The sequence below is a fragment of the Geotrypetes seraphini genome, chromosome 7, assembly GCF_902459505.1.
Source record: "Geotrypetes seraphini chromosome 7, aGeoSer1.1, whole genome shotgun sequence".
Classification (NCBI taxonomy): Eukaryota; Metazoa; Chordata; class Amphibia; order Gymnophiona; family Dermophiidae; genus Geotrypetes; species Geotrypetes seraphini.
Window position 1 is genome coordinate 22912819 of NC_047090.1, and position 16089 is coordinate 22928907.

Sequence of the window (16089 nt, forward strand, 5' to 3'; positions counted from 1 at the left end):
TACAAGGGACAATGTTTTAGTCCCATAGAGAAACAAGCACGCACATCGTCACTGGATCTGCCAACATGTCGGAGTGACTGGTCCCCTCCCGATGTTGATGAAATACAGCTAAGTTATTTTGTACAAAATTTTTTTTTATGAATGAGCACTTTGAATACGTTCACTAAATAATATAGAACACTATTATTGAAATAAAAAAAATGTTGGCAGATCTTGTGACAATGTGCGTGCTTGTTTCTCTAAGGGACTAGAACATTGTGCCTTTAGAAAACACTTCTCAAGATCTAGCTCAGTGCCTTGCAAACTTTCTGGCCAGCAGCACACTAAATTTAGTGCCCCGGCCGGAAGGCACACAGAAGTGCACGGACGTCAGTCATGTCATCGCATCAACATCCATGCATGGGCGGAGACCTATCTGGCCGCAACCCGCTTCGGTAAAGGGATCTGGGAGGTGTGGGGAGAGGAGAAGAGACACCGGCCAAGAGTCACTTATTTAAAGAAGCATTCAAAACTTGATTCCAGTATTTTTATCATCTATCTTTATCTTCCATAAGAAACAACTTTCCGCATTCCAGGTTCTTCTGTGCTTTCCTTAATTGTTCTCCTTTACTATATCAATCGTATTTCCTTCCCCCTCACCTTTCGTCACATGTTAGTTGAATTTTACTCGTCTCAAGTTAGTTAAGCCATTTGTATTTAACATTGTTTTAAAATATTTGTTATAATCACTTTGTATTTTAATTTGTTGGTTTTTTAAACCCCTTTTATTTCTTACTTGTACCTCACTTAGAAGCCGGGATAAGCGATCAAATCATATCCTCTATAATAAAATTCTAAGTGCGCATGCGCACTTTAAATGGCGTGATCCTTGCGTCCATGATTTGTGCCTCCGTGTCAGACATGCACAGTACAGCGTGTGATGCAGACATGCACAGTACGGCGGTAGAGCCTGTGGCGGTTTGGTTTGTATGGCGGGTTCGGGTGTGTGCGGCAATTTCCTCAAGTTTCCTCCAGCTGGAGCCTGCGGTGGTTTCCTTATCTATACAGCCTGCGGTGGTGCGGCGGTTTACCTATCTATACAGCCTGCGCTGGACCCTGCCAGAGCTGCTTCATTTTTACAAGTAGGTGGGAGAAGGGGGATGGAGCTGAAGCATCTCGGCGCACGAGAAACAGACAGGCAGGGGGCAGCAAGAAAGACAAACATACACACAGAAAGACAAGGGGCCAGGGAGAGAGACAGATAGACAGACAGACAGCAGCCAAGGAGAGAGAGAGAAAAAAAAAAAAAGACAGCAGTCGAGAGAGAGAAAGAAAAAAAGAGCGGCCGAGGAGAGAGAGAAAAAAAAGACAGCGGCCAAGGAGAGAGAGAGAGAGAGAGAAAAAAAAAAAAAGACAGACAGCGGCCAAGGAGAGAGAGAGAAAAAAAAAAAAGACAGACAGCGGCAAGAAAAGAGACAGAAAGAAAGACAGGGGCCAAGGAGAGAGAGAGAAAGACAGACAGATAGCGGCCAAGGAGAGAGACAGAAAGAAAGGCAGACAGCGGCCAAGGAGAGAGAGAGAGAGAAAGAAAAAGGCAGATAGTGGCCAAGGAGAAAGACGGAAAGAAAAAAAGACAGCAGCTAAGGAGAGAGACAGAAAGAAAAAAAGACAGACAGACAGCAGCCAAGGAGACAGAAAGAAAGAAAAAAGACAGACAGACAGGTAGCGTCCATGGAGAGAGCCAGAAAGAAAGACAGACAGATAGCGGAGAGAGCCAGAAAGAAAGACAGCGGCCAAAGACAGATAGCGGCCAAGAAGAGAGACAGAAAAAAAAGACAGACCGGCCAAGGAGAGAGAGAGAAAGAAAAAGACAGACAGTGGCCAAGAAGAGAGACAGAAAGAAAGACAGCGGCCAAGGAGAGAGACAGAAAGAAAGAAAAAAAGACAGACAGCGGCCAAGGAAACAGAAAGAAAGAAAAAAAGACACAGACAGCGGCCAAGGAGAGAGACAGAAAGAAAGGCAGACAGCAGCCAAGGAGAGAGACAGAACCCCCCCCCCCCCCAGACGGACAGGGGGCCAGAGAGAGAGACAGAAAGAAAGGGGGCCAGGAAGAGAGACAGAAAGAAAGACAGACATACAGAAAGAAAGAAAAAAAATGCCTAAGTCTACATACCTATTCTAGCACCCGTTAATCTAACGGGCTTAAACACTAGTTTTAAATAAAACTTGAAACTTGAGGAGAGTCATCCATGCCAGCTGCCTGCTTACAGGACATGCCTCTCACCGCAAGAAGCACATCCTGTAGGCAATCAGCCAGCGTTGGCAGCTCTCCCCCTCGCCAGTGTGTCACGACACACCTCAAATCTCAAAAGGCACACAGTTTGCGATACACTAATCTAGCTAATAATAAAAAAAATAGAATTGTGCATGTTATGACTGTCTGGGAGTGATTTGAAGTAACAACAGTATACAGTTTGTTTTAATATTGGCTATAAAGTTGATTGCAGCATTGTTTTGAAGGCACAAATCTAAACATCCAATTTATGGCCTAAACAATATTCTCCACAAAGTATTTCAAACTGCAATAAACTTACCTAGATGCCTTATGTGCCACATAGGATTGATAGATGAATGCAATCCATGAAATACTATGAGCATTGGAGGTGTGGCCACACCTCCACCAAGGGTGCTGCTATAGAGGTTATCACTATGCAAAATAAAAAAAAGATCCCAAATTCAGAATAGATTATTGTAAGGGTCTGTTCAAAATGGAGAATAAAAAGACATGCACACACAGAGTCACTCCACCAATTTCCCTAATTCTAGAATACTCCTTTCCTCAGCAGCTAAAACTACACATTCCTATTACAGAGCTTGCATACTTAGGGTTACCAGATTTTACATATAAAAAATCCGGACCCCTAGACTCGCACTGTTATGCCTATGCCACACCTCAGCCCTGCCCCTCTCAGCCTGCTCGTCTCAGTCAGGAGGGCATCTGTTCATGCATAGATACCCCTCCCAATGCAACCAGGTTTAGAAAGCTGTCTGGACGCCCGAACATGTCCACTAAAAAGAGGACATGTTCGGGTAAAGCCAGACCTCTGGTAACCCTATGCATACTTTCCTTGCAGCATAAACAAATGTGTGCCAAGACAGTACACACACTTCTCCTACTGGGTTAAACAATTGGAAACATGTATATCTAAAAGACAGGCTCTAATCTTATGCACCTAGACGCACACCAAGATCCTCACAAGGGAATTTTTTAAAGGTACCAGGTCGACTCATCTTAACATAATTAAACGCTAAGCGCGCCTGCGCACTCTGACCTGCATGATCTGTAGGTCCATGGCCGGCAGGAGTGTGCATGTGTGCTTACAACGGACCCACACTCGCGGACCCCAAGGTAATGTGCGGTCTGGCCGGCTCCCTTACACTCCCCGCCCGAAGTTTATTTTTAAGTTCAAAGCCGCCGCCGCGGCTCCTCTCATAAGCCAAACTTGCGGCGGAGAAGGCTTCCGATGCAGGCGGGGATCGTGAGAGCAGCTGCTGAGCCACCTTTAAACTTAAAAATAACTCCGACAAGGGACTAAGGGAGCCGGCCAGACAGCGGGAAGGAAGGGAATGGGGGGTGGGGGGGGGGGGAGGATGTGTTTGAGGCAGCTGTGGCTCTCATTGAACTACCAGTTCTCCCAGTGGGTGGGTGGTGGTTACAAATGTTATTGAAGATCAGGTTTTCCAAAATGTTTCCACCCCTGTATTTGCTTTTACACCTAACAAGATCAATGCCTGAATAACTAGGCTGTGAGATATAAGGGGATTCTTTGGGTTTTGAGGATGACCATTTAGATGATTAGGGAGGGACTAAGGGAGCCGTTGTTTTTTGTTTTTTTTAAAGTGCTCCAAGTAAAGCTTATGCTGACCTGAACTACGTGCCATCAAGTTTGTGTAACACCTCCCATCGGGGGAATAGCATGCATGTTCGATGGTCAGCATAACAATTTGGCACGTGTGCACATTCGGCACGTGCGCACGTTCGCTTTCAAATGAGTGTCGAGTGGCGGTTTACCTTACACAAGTCACTCTGTGCCAATTTACTACTTTATACGATTTGCTCTGTGCCGGTTTACTTCATACCACCTATTCTGTGCCGTTTTCAAGTTACTCTGTCCCGGTTGCATGCTTATTAAAAAAAAAAGGTAGATGTGAAAAGGGGCATATTCCTCCAACAGCCCCCTGACATCTCCACACACATGACTTTCCCCTGACATCTCCAAGGATATAGACCAGGGGTCTCAAAGTCCCTTCTTGAGGACCGCAATCCAGTCGGGTTTTTAGGATTTCTCCAATGAATATGCATGAGATCTATGTGCATGCACTGCTTTCAATGCATATTCATTGGGGAAACCCTGAAAACCCGACTGGATTGCGGCCCTCAAGGAGGGACTTTGAGATCCCTGATATAGACAGAAGGTGGCAGTCAAACACACACAGAAGGACAGGGGACTAGAGAGACAGATTGAAAAAAAAATACAAAATAAATAGTGGACAAGGAGAGAAAGACACACAGAAAAAAAACCAGACACACAGCAGCCAAGGAGACAGACAACAAAACAAAGACAGACAGACAGACAGCAACCAAGGAGAGAGACCGATATTAAGAAATACAGACAGCAAAAAGACAGACAGCCAAACAGCGGCCAAGGAGCCAGACAGCAAAGAAAGACAGACAGACATACAGCAGCCAATGAGACAGACAGCAGCCAAGGAGCCAGACAGCAAAAAAAACAAATACAGACATACAGTGGCGTAAAAGACATACAGTAAAAAAAGACAGACAGAAGCCAAGGAGACAAACACCAAAAAATGACAAGACACAGACAGCGGCCAAGGAGAGAGACCGAAATAAAGAAATACAGACAGACAGCAGCCAAGGAAACAGACAGACAGTGGCCAGGGAGACAGACAGCAAAAAAAAAACAAAACAGACAGACAGTAGTTAAGGAGAGAGACCGAAATAAAAACAAATACAGACAGCGGACAAGGATATAGACAGAAAGTGTCAGTCAAACACACACAGAAGGACAGGGGCCTAGAGAGACAGATTGAAAAACAAAAAACAAAATAAACAGTGGACAAGGAGAGAAAGACACACAGAAAAAAAACCCAGACACACATACAGCAGCCAAGGAGACAGACAACAAAACAAAGACAGACAGACATACAGCGGGCAAGGAGAGGGACCAAAATTAAGAAATACAGACAGTGGCCAAGGAGAAAGACAGCAAAAAAAAAAAAAGACATACAGCAGCCAATGAGACAGACAGACAGCGGCCAAGGAGACAGACACCAAAAAATGACAGACAGTGGACAAAGAGAGAGACCGAAATAAAGAAATACAGACAGACAGCAAAAAAAAAATAAAACAACCCAGACAGATAGACAGTGGCCAAGAAGGCACACAGCAAAAAAACCCCAAACAGACAGACAGGGAGGCAGACAGACATACACAAAGAAAGGAGGCAGGGAGAGAGAAAAAAAGACAGACCTACACAAAGAAATAAATTTAGAAATTACAGAAATGTCTAAATCTACACCCCTATTCTAGCACCTGCCACTATTTGTGTGTGGCTGTTTCCTCCAGCTCACTAAGGAGCCTGTGGCAGTGTGCGTGTGGCACTTTCCCTATCACTATAAGGAGCCTGCGTTGGACCCTGTCAGAGCTGCTCCAGAAAATGGGACACTTCTCAGATAAGCCAAAACCTATGTGCTTGGGGCAGGGAGCAATTTTGTTTTGGTTTTGGAGAAACAGGTGTACTGAGGGAGCAGTGACTAATCTTTCATTGCTTTGGGTGAAGAGGGTGTGCTGGGAAGGGGGCCAGGGAGCAATCTTGCTTTGCTTTTGGGGGAGGGTGTGCTTGGTAAGGGAAAAGGAACAATCTTGCATTGCTTTGCAGGGAGAGGTGTGCTGGGGAAGGGGTCAGGGAGTGAATTTGCATTGGTTTGGGTGAAGGGGGTGTGTTTGGTTGGGATCAGGTAGTGATCTTGCTTTGCTTTGAAGGGAGAGGTGTGATTGGAAGGGGGCGTAAAAAAACCAATCACAACAGTCAGTGAGCCTATACAACCATTGCCAACACTCAGTGTACCAAAAACAACCAGTTCCATCAGTCAGTGAGCCAAATAACAACCAGTACCAGCAGTCAGTGAGCCTATAGAATCATTGCAAACACTCAGTGTGCCAAAAACAACCAGTTCCATCAGTCAATGTGCGAAAACCACTATACAACCATTGCCAGGATTCACTTTGACAAAAAAAACCCAGTGCCAGCAGTCAGCTACTCCAACCATCAGATTAAACAAACACACTTAAAATAACATTTAAAAAAATTAAAACAACACAATGACATCTACAGGAAGAACTGTCACATCAACAGGTAGAGTTGAAGAGGAGAAAGGCAGAAAGAGAAAAATAAAGACAAACAAATAAAACTGTTGAACAACAGGAGTATCAACGTTAAAAAAATGCAGAACAAAAAAAACTAAAAGAGCAACTTTAACTCCAGAAGAAAAACAATCACAAACTTGCAAAAATACAACAAAGCCGAGCACATATATCTATTGAAGAAAAGAAAAATCAATGTCAAAAAAACATAGAGAAAAAAAGAACTAAAATAGCAACTCTAACTCCAGAAGAACAGAAATCACTGCGTCTGAAACATGCCAAAAGAGAAAAACAAAATGAGTAAGTATATCAATAGAAGAAAAAAAAAACAACGTCAAAAAGACACAGAAAGAAAAAAAAAATAGCAACTCTAACTCCAGAAGAACAGAAATCACTGCGTCGGAAACATGCCAAAACAGAAAAACAAAGGCGAGCAAATAGAACTACTGAGCAAAAAAAAAATTTTTTAAATCCAAAACAACAAATATCTACAATAGCAACACTGACTTCAGAAGAATAACAATCACAAAGTCAGCAACACACCAACCTATACAGACCCGTTATAACACATCTGTCACAGAGAAAAAAACCCAATACCCAACAGTCAAGGACCGGAATACAACCAATTGCATTTATAAATGACATGCAAAATATTAATGAGGACAACATTCAAACTCACACATGTGGATATTTAGATCATATCTGCAACTTTTGTAATGCTAAACATTTTGAAGCAGAAAGCCCTTCAGATTGTAAATTTTCACAATGTTGCTCAAAAGGAAAAGTACATCTTCCCCCAATTACTACACATCCTTTTATCCAACAATTCATGACCAGTCAACATCATTATAGCAAAAATTTATTTGATAATATATGATCTATAAATAGTGCCCTAGCATTTGCCTCCATGGGAGCAAACATTGCTCCACCTCCTGGCCATGGCCCATATTGTTTCCGCATCCATGGTTCAATTTGTCACAGAGTAGGCACACTGCACCCACAACAGGGAAAAACCAGACAGTATGCATAATTATATATTTTAGATCCCTCTGAAGCTGCAGAACAAAGAATGCACATTTCACCTAACTCAGGAATAAATCCAGAACTTATGCAAACAGCACACTTATGGCACAATACAATCCATTTGCAGAGGCCTGCAACAGGTTGAAAAAGAATATGAAGATGATGCCATCAGAACAAGCAATGTTACTAAGGAGGTAACTATGACAATAGTACAAGATCGTAAAAATGACCAAAGGCGCTATAACTCACCAACACATAATGAAGTTGCATTTATTTTTCAAAATAATGACGGAGAACCACCACTTGAACGAGATCTCCTTATTCACTGCAAACCAAGTGCAGACAACCCAACACAAAGGATAACACAAAAAATTAGTGTCCTTGATCCTAATCTGGAACCCATGGTTTACCCATTACTCTTCCTATATGGGGATCAAAGCTGGGGAATTGACATACCTTTGCAACACAGACCACAAACCTTAGTAGGCTTAACAAATCAGTCACAAAATCCTAGAGTTAGGGTAACACAAATGCAATATTATGGGTACTGTCTTTCCATCAGAGATGTATTTAATCCCTTCTTACATGCTGGCCGACGTACGCAACAATATATAGTAGATGCATATGTCAAAACTGAAGCCAACAGACTAAATTACACATGCCAAAATCAACCAAAATTAAGAGTATAAAAATACTCAGGATTAATGGACTATTTAATTAATGAAGCCAATGATGCAGGCCTAATTCCTGAAAAAACTTACATTTTGCCTTCCTCATTTACAGGTAGCCCCAGAAACATGTTACAAAATTATCAAGATGCAATGGCAATTGTCAGAAAATATGGCAAGCCTGATCTTTTCATTACAATGACGTGCAACCCCAAATGGGAAGAGATTGTTAATAACCTACAACATGGTCAAACTGCTGATGCACGCCCAGATTTAGTTGCAAGAGTATTTCACATAAAACTAAAAGCTCATCAATGATATCTGTAAAAAACATATTTTTGGACTAACAAAAGCCATTGTATACGTGATTGAATTTCAAAAGAGGGGTTTACCACATGCTCACATACTACTCATTCTTAAAGATGATAGTAAACCAAAAACAGAAGAACTGATAGACAAAATTGTATCTGCAGAAATTCCAAATATAACCACTTATATGCAATTGTAACAAAACATATGATTCATGGACCATGTGGAGTATACAATCTTAATTCTCCGTGTATGAAAAATGGCAAATGCAGTAAGGATTACCCAAAGCGATTTCAACAACAAACTATTGCAAATATTAATGGTTATCCCAAATACAGAAGAGGAAACACAGGCCAAATTTCAAATGTTAATGGCAACACAATTGATAATACTTGGGTTGTACCATATAATTCATATCTAGCCCTAAAGTATAATTGCCACATTAATGTTGAAGTCTGTGCTTCTGTGAAAAGCGTCAAATACCTTTTTAAATATGTATACAAAGGTCATGATTGTGCAAATGTTGTCATTCAAGAACAGGGTAGTTTAAATCATGATGAAATTAAAACTTTTATAAATTCAAGATATGTGAGCGCTCTTGAAGCAGCATGGCGTTTGAATGGATTCGAAATGCATTATCAATCACATACCATACACAGATTAGCAGTCCATCTGCCAGATGAACAAACTATATTTTTCAACCCAAATAACATTTCTACAGCAGCACAGATAGCTTCACAACGCAATACTCATTTGACAGCTTGGTTCAAACTAAATCAAAACCACGAAGAAGCAAGGAGTATATTATACCCAGACATTCCTTTACACTATGTCTTTGACTCTAACCATTGTACTTGGAAATTACATCAACGGAGTGCTGAAAAAGTTATTGGATGCATGTATTCTGTGAACTTACTATCTGATCCAGAACGCTACTCTCTGCGCCTACTATTGCTCAATGTTTCTGGTGCACAATCCTTTGAACATCTAAGAACTGTAAATGGAAATATCTACCCCACTTTCCAAGAGGCCGCCAAACAAAGAGGCCTCATTAATGATGATAAAGTATGGGACAGCACTCTGGAAGAAGCAGGGCAATACAGCATGCCTAAACAACTAAGGGAATTATTTGCATACATCTGCATATCTGCTTCCCTACAAAATATGAATGACCTTTTCCTAAAATATGAACGAATGTACTATGGCCCCCTCTATAGCTCTTATAGTGGTTGACAAACTACTACAAGAAATAATGGATAACAACAAACCCTTTGGAGGAAAAGTTATCTTACTTGGTGGAGATTTCTGTCAAACACTTCCCGTGGTGCCTCATGCTGACCGGACAAAAATTTTAGAGGCATGTATAAAGAATAACAACCTCTGGCCCAAATTCAAAGTCCTAAACCTTAAAAACAATATTCGATTAATAGACACTGATTTCAGCATTTGGCTCATCAAAGTTGGTAATGGTGATACACCACACATTGATGGCTTCCCTGATGACATTATTGAAATTCCTTCCCAAATTTTAACCACGGAAAATATCATCAAAGACTTTTTTGGAGAAAAAATTACTATTACAGATATTCCAAAATTAACAAAAAAATCTATAATTTGCCCAAAAAACTCTGATGTAAACTCCATAAATGAAGAGGTAGTCAACATTTTGGAAGGACAGACTTTAACATATCTCAGCTCCACCTCAATTGATGACTCCACTCAGGAAGACACACAAAACTATCCCATAGAGTTCCTCAATGAATTAACTCCAACAGGTATGCCAAAACATAAACTCAACCTTAAAAAAAGAAGCAATCATTATGCTGCTTAGAAATCTAAATACAAAAAGAGTGCAGTGGTACCCGCTTCATCATTAATGACTTAAACAACAACCTCATCATTGCTCAAGTAATAACCAGTTCAGCAGAAGGAGAATTCGTTTTTATTCCACGTATTGATTTGGTTCCAACATCCACTGATTTGCCCTTTACATTACGAAGGCAACAATTTCCAGTCACATTAGCATTCACCATGACAATAAATAAAGCTCAGGGGCAAACTTTAGAAAAAGTGGGCATTTATTTACAAGAACCAGTATTCAGCCATGGCCCTCTGGCGTGCATTCCCCCCTTCCCCCGTACCTCTAGTTGAGCACTGCCACAACCAATAACTTCAATGTGCTCGCAACCGCGTTTTCTCCCTCTGATGTCACTTCCTATGTGTGGCATCTGGATGTTCCATAGACGGGAGCCGACATTGTTGCTCGTAGTGTGGCCACCAGCATAACCCTGACCAGGGCTTTGTTGCAATTCTGATGGCTACACTAAACAGCACCCAAGCGTGTGACCCGGCCTGGAGTCACCCTGCAGGATCGGGTTTTCAAAAGTAAAAAAAAACACCACAAATAAAGTTCCAACACAGGGACAGTTTATATAAATAGTGCTCTTTACTTAATCCTTCCCAACAGGTAAGTAATACTTTCATCGATTCAACATTCCAGACAGAAGTCCAGTAAAGAAAAGAAAAGAAGAATACAATACTGTCAAAATGACAGAGTAATTGAAGCAGGGCTAATTAACTCCAACTTTCCTTTTTCTTCCTGCTTCTTAAGTCTCCCCTATTGCTGAGACCTGGGCTCAGTAGAGAGCTCACTCTGACTGCTACCAAGCAGTCCTCTTCTTTACTCAAAAACAGATACAGTCCAGCTTTCAAGTTTTACTTAGATTGCAGTCCATAACAAAAAAAATAAGAAAGCCTCTGGCAATTAATAATCAAGGTTGCCAGGCAAAGGAGAGAGTAGTAGGTTTTGCAAAACTTCAGTCTTTCAAACAGACTTTCACATTCCCTCCCAGGTGGAAGCAAAACCTCTCCCTCAAATACTCTCTCTAAACTTTCACAGCAAAAATCAGCATTCAAAAAACAAAAGAACAGCACACAAACAGTTTCCAAAACTCACTCACTGTTTGTGGCTCAGAGCCCAGTTCACCTGCATTGGTTCAGGTAGGTTAACATCCTCACCAGCACAAGACTCTTGAAAGTCCATAAGTTCCTCCGTTGGAGTCAAACCCTCTGGTTGTTCAACCTCATCCAGCTCCATAGGTTGGGGCTCTCTGTCCCTGTTTGGCTCGTCAGGGTCCCTAGGGAGGCAAAGCCTAAATTTCCTCCCTAACCGGCTTCTTTCCCTGTTGTCAGGGGCAGGCTTATATACTCTGGGGAAACGCCCTGCTGTATCAGCCCTGGCAGTATTCCAAGGGCCTCTTGGGCTCCCCCGGTGGTCCAGGAAATTATTTACTTCAGATCCAACCTGTTCTTTACCAATTCCTACCCGGGATTTCTGTTTCACCTCTTTTCCCTTTATCTTGACTGGGACCTGCGCTGGAAGAATTCCTGGCTGGTCACAGTAGCTGTGAGCAACTAGAGGTATGGGAGAAGGGAAGGGGGCACGCGGCGAGGGAAGGAGTGGGAAGAGATGGGGGGCGGAGAGGAGGTGGGGTGCCACACTTTCACGTTCCTCGCGACTGCGGCAGCTCTCCTTTTGTAATTTCCTCTGCGTGGCACATGGAAGTGACGTCACCGGGAGCCAACAGGTCATGAGGAGCACGCTGACGTTGTTTCTCGTGGTGGTGAACAACTAGAGGTACGGGAAAGGGGGGGTGCACGCATGGTGGGAAGACGCAGGGGGCGAAGAGTGTTGCAGGTGCCCCTACCATGAGGGCGTCTGGGGAGGACTTATCCCCCCCCCCCGCTTTAGGTTTTGTTGATTTTATTCTAACTATGTTTTCTGTTTCTTTGTATATTTTTTATAAACTTCTAAAGCATTTTGAATTACACACACACATTAGGTAATGAGAAAAACATTGTTTCATGTGAGTAAGTGCACGTTTAAATGGACTTCTTTTTATCCCACAAGATAACCTTAACTGAAATAGAGTGAAAATAATTATGAAGGCACATTTTTGCAGGTTCATTACCCTATTGAAAATGTATTTCTAAAATGTTCTGCAACTCAGGGAGTCTTCCTTTGCGCTATCCCCATCTTTCCCTTCTTTTTAAATGTCAGACTCCCCTTCTATTGTCATTATTTCACAGTATATGGTAGAGAATGACACAGAAACAAATTTTTCCCCGTCCCCGCAGGAACTCAATTTCCCCATCCCAACCCCGCAAGTTTTGTCACTGTCCTTGTCCCATTCCTGTAAGCTCTTCCTTGACCACACAAGCCTCGAACACTTATGATTTTAAAGTGTTTGAGGCTTATGCAGATGAGGACAGAGCTTGCAGGAATGGGGCAGGGACAGGAAACAAACTCGCCGGGACTGGAAAATTTGTTCCAATTGGGAAAAATTTGTCCCCGTGTCATTCTCTTGTATATGACCCAGAGTTACACCACTAAAATTAACCAAATAAATAAATAAAAATACATCTGAAATATAATATGTTCTGTAAGATAAGGTGTGCAATAACAGCACTGATTTGAACATATGCACGTACTTAGCATTTCTCTGCATCCAGCTTTCTAATTGCCTGGTAATGCGCTGATGTTTCCACTCTGTCATGTTGGCAACAATTACACCAGGATTAAAAGAACAGGAGCTGGGGCTGATGCCAAGTTTTCGAATCGCCTCCTTACGGTAGTCTAGAAATCCCATATATGTGTTCTAGAATGTAAACATATTTTTACTAGGGAATGCATACATTTTAGTAAAGTGTGAGCTACTGTGAGACATTTGTTTGGAAGCATTGGGATATAAATAAAGAAACATGCATAATTAGGGGGTCCTTTTATCAAGCTGCGGTAGGGGTTTAACGTGCGTAATACCGCACTTTAAACCGCCTGCCGCGCTAGCCGCTAACGTCTGCATTGAGCAGGCGTTAGTTTTTTAGCCAGCCGCGGGGGTTAGCACGTGATGAAATATCCGACGCGCTAACCCCGCTAGCGCGGCTTGATAAAAGGACCCCTAGGTTTACTGCATCATTTTCAATATCCCAGTTTCTTACTATCATGCAGTACATACAATTACATTTATATGTACAGATTCTCCTGAATAGTGCTCTAATGTTAGTGGCAAATAAAGTATCAATAACACTGGCCAACACTCATTTTGGTGCCTCGAATGTTAAGCCTGTTTCTGGGTATATTTGACCTGTTGATACCAAAAATGGCACCAGTTTTCTCCTGTCAGATATAGTTTTGAGAGAAAGAGAACATGTGCCATATACCACTCTTCACTCTGCTCGCCCATTAAAAAATCAGGATATTTTAATGTGGTGTTTAAATTAATAGCTTTTAAGCATGAAGGAAACATTAAAAATTAAAAGAAAAGCATACAACATGAAAATCTACTTATTTCATACCAAAAGCAGAAGTTTATAACACAAACATTCCAGTCATTTAACACTCAAGAAGTTCCTTTTGTAAGACTTCCCCGAAGACCCCTGACAAACGTGGCCTGAGAGAAAATTGCCTCCCCTGGATCAGGCACCCCTGAGCCATAGTACCCCCCCTCCCTACTGCCACACAGAACACCCCTGCACCATGCACCCCCGAGCTACTGTCCCCTCCCCCCCCCAAACTCCTCCAATAAATGGCAGGAGGGATGCCCACTCCCTCCTGCCATGCACAATACCCCCACACCATGGACCCTCCCTGCGACAGGTACCCCCGAGCCACTGTCCCCTCCCAAACCCAAATAAAAATGGCAGGAGGGATGCCCACTCTCTTCTGCCACCAGAGAAATCCCCCCGAACCTTCCCTATACCTTTTAAAAAAGTTGAAAGCAAAAGGGGAAGTGACGTCACTGTGGCTGATGGCAGCCTAGGGAGTTAGCTCCGCGGTCCCCACGGAGTTTTTTGGCTTTTTCCAGCTCCCTCGTCTGAGTTTTTGAGCATGGCACATTGAAATCGAGTGCGGACACTTCTGCGGACAGCGCGGTGATGGCGATGCGCAAAAAACAATTGGACATCAAAACTTTCTCCTCGCCGGCTGCGAACGGGCCCCCGAAGCCTGATGTGAAGTTAATGGTTGACCGTGTCGGGCCTGTGCTGGCGGAGCAGCCGCCTGATGCGACTCTACCGGGCTTCAGGCAGGAGATGCGCGGCTGGTTCCAGGAACTCAAGGAGGAGCTTTCAGGGATGTCGGCGAGATCGGTGGGAGGTTGGGCAAAGCTGAAACTTTGCTGGACACTCACAGCACTGATATACTACTACTGAAAGGGCAGATTACAGAGCTGGAAGAACGTGCGGAGGCCTCTACTTTAAAGCTTGAGGATTTGGAAAACCGCTCGAGGTGGTGCAACCTCCGCTTTCGTGGCATGCCGGAGACGGTCTCTGATGCCCATTGCATGGAAGTCATCGATCTTATTTGCATTAAAGCGCTGGAGGCGGCTGGGGCCCCGATAGAGGTGGGTAAACCGTTGCTTAATCGTGCTCACCGAATTGCGGGACCCCGTGATGTCAATCGCCCTCGTGATGTGGTAGCCTGTTTTCATCGATATGTGGATAAAGAGAATGTTTTGCTAGCTGTTCGCCGAGGTGGTGGAACCACCAAATGGGAAGAGATGGATATTGAGATTTATCCTGATGTGGCTCCTGCAACCCTGTTTCGAAGGCAATCTTATCGTGACTACCCGGCTTCTACAGGAAAAAAAATATCAGATATCGTTGGTTGTACCCTATTGGATTGGCATTTACGCATGCTGGCAAGACTTATTCTGCCACGGCTGTGGCGGATGTGCGGTCCCGTCTGGTGGAGGCGGGTCTGCTCTTGGCTACTGACTTGCCTCCTTTGCCACAGCGGACTGTTGTTCCTCCCTCTGTGCGGAGCCTGGGTTGGCAGAAGGTGACCCGGGCTGGATCAGCTCGTCGTCCAGTGCCGGGTTGGGCCCATGTGCCTCAGGACCCACCCCCAGGAAGGGCCTAAGGCTCCCGGGCCTATTCTGATTGGCCCAGGCGCCTTAGGCCCCACCAGTAGGCGGGGCTTTGGGACGGATGGGCCAATCCGGCCTCATTCCGTCGTTGGCTGCCTGCCGGACAGGCGGGTTTGGCTCCCGTCTGTCCGTCCAACTAAACAAAGGTACGGGGAAGGGGGGGTGGGGGTGTTGTGGGGGTCGGCCAGGGGGGTCGTGGGTCGGCTGGGGTGGCGGTCGGAGGTTCTTGGGGGGGGCGGTCGTTGGGGGGAGGGGGGTTTGCGTCGATGGAAGGAGGGCCTGGGATCCCTCCTGCCCGTAATGTAGTGCGTGGTGGGGGTAGGGGGTCACCGTGGCCAGGAGGGTTTGGGCTCCCTCCTGGCCCGATGTTGTCGGGGGGGGGGGCAGGATCGGCTGGGCCAGGAGGGTTTGGGCTCCCTCCTGGCCTGAACAACTAGCGGGGGGGGGGGGGGTCACCAGGGCCAGGAGGACTTGAGCTCCCTCCTGGCCCGATATTGTTGGGGAGTTGGGGAGTCGGCAGGGCAAGAGGGCTTGGGCTCCCTCTTGTCCTGATCGTGTCGGGGAGTCGGGGGGGCAAGAGGGCTTGAGCTCCCTCTTGCCCCGATGTTGTCGGGAGGGGGGGGGTCGCGGTTTAACATGGCAGGAGGGCTTGGGCACCCTCCTGCCTGGATCGTTGTGGGGGGAGGATTCTGTAACCGGTGTTCTTTTTGACAGTCACCGGTTACAGAATCCAGCTCT

General features: G+C 44.3%; 1 protein-coding gene across 4 annotated transcripts in view; it reads right to left on the minus strand.

Moving 5' to 3' along the window:
• GLT8D2 (glycosyltransferase 8 domain containing 2) overlaps positions 1-16089 on the minus strand; it is a 72348-nt gene that overhangs the window by 5423 nt on the left and 50836 nt on the right. For all 4 annotated transcript variants that reach the window (XM_033953361.1, XM_033953363.1, XM_033953359.1 and 1 more), the window contains 2 exons: positions 12917-13083; positions 2575-2687 (listed from right to left, as the gene is read on the minus strand). In XM_033953361.1, the coding sequence (XP_033809252.1) occupies positions 2575-2687; positions 12917-13083 (280 nt within the window). The remainder of the gene's footprint in view (positions 1-2574; positions 2688-12916; positions 13084-16089) is intronic.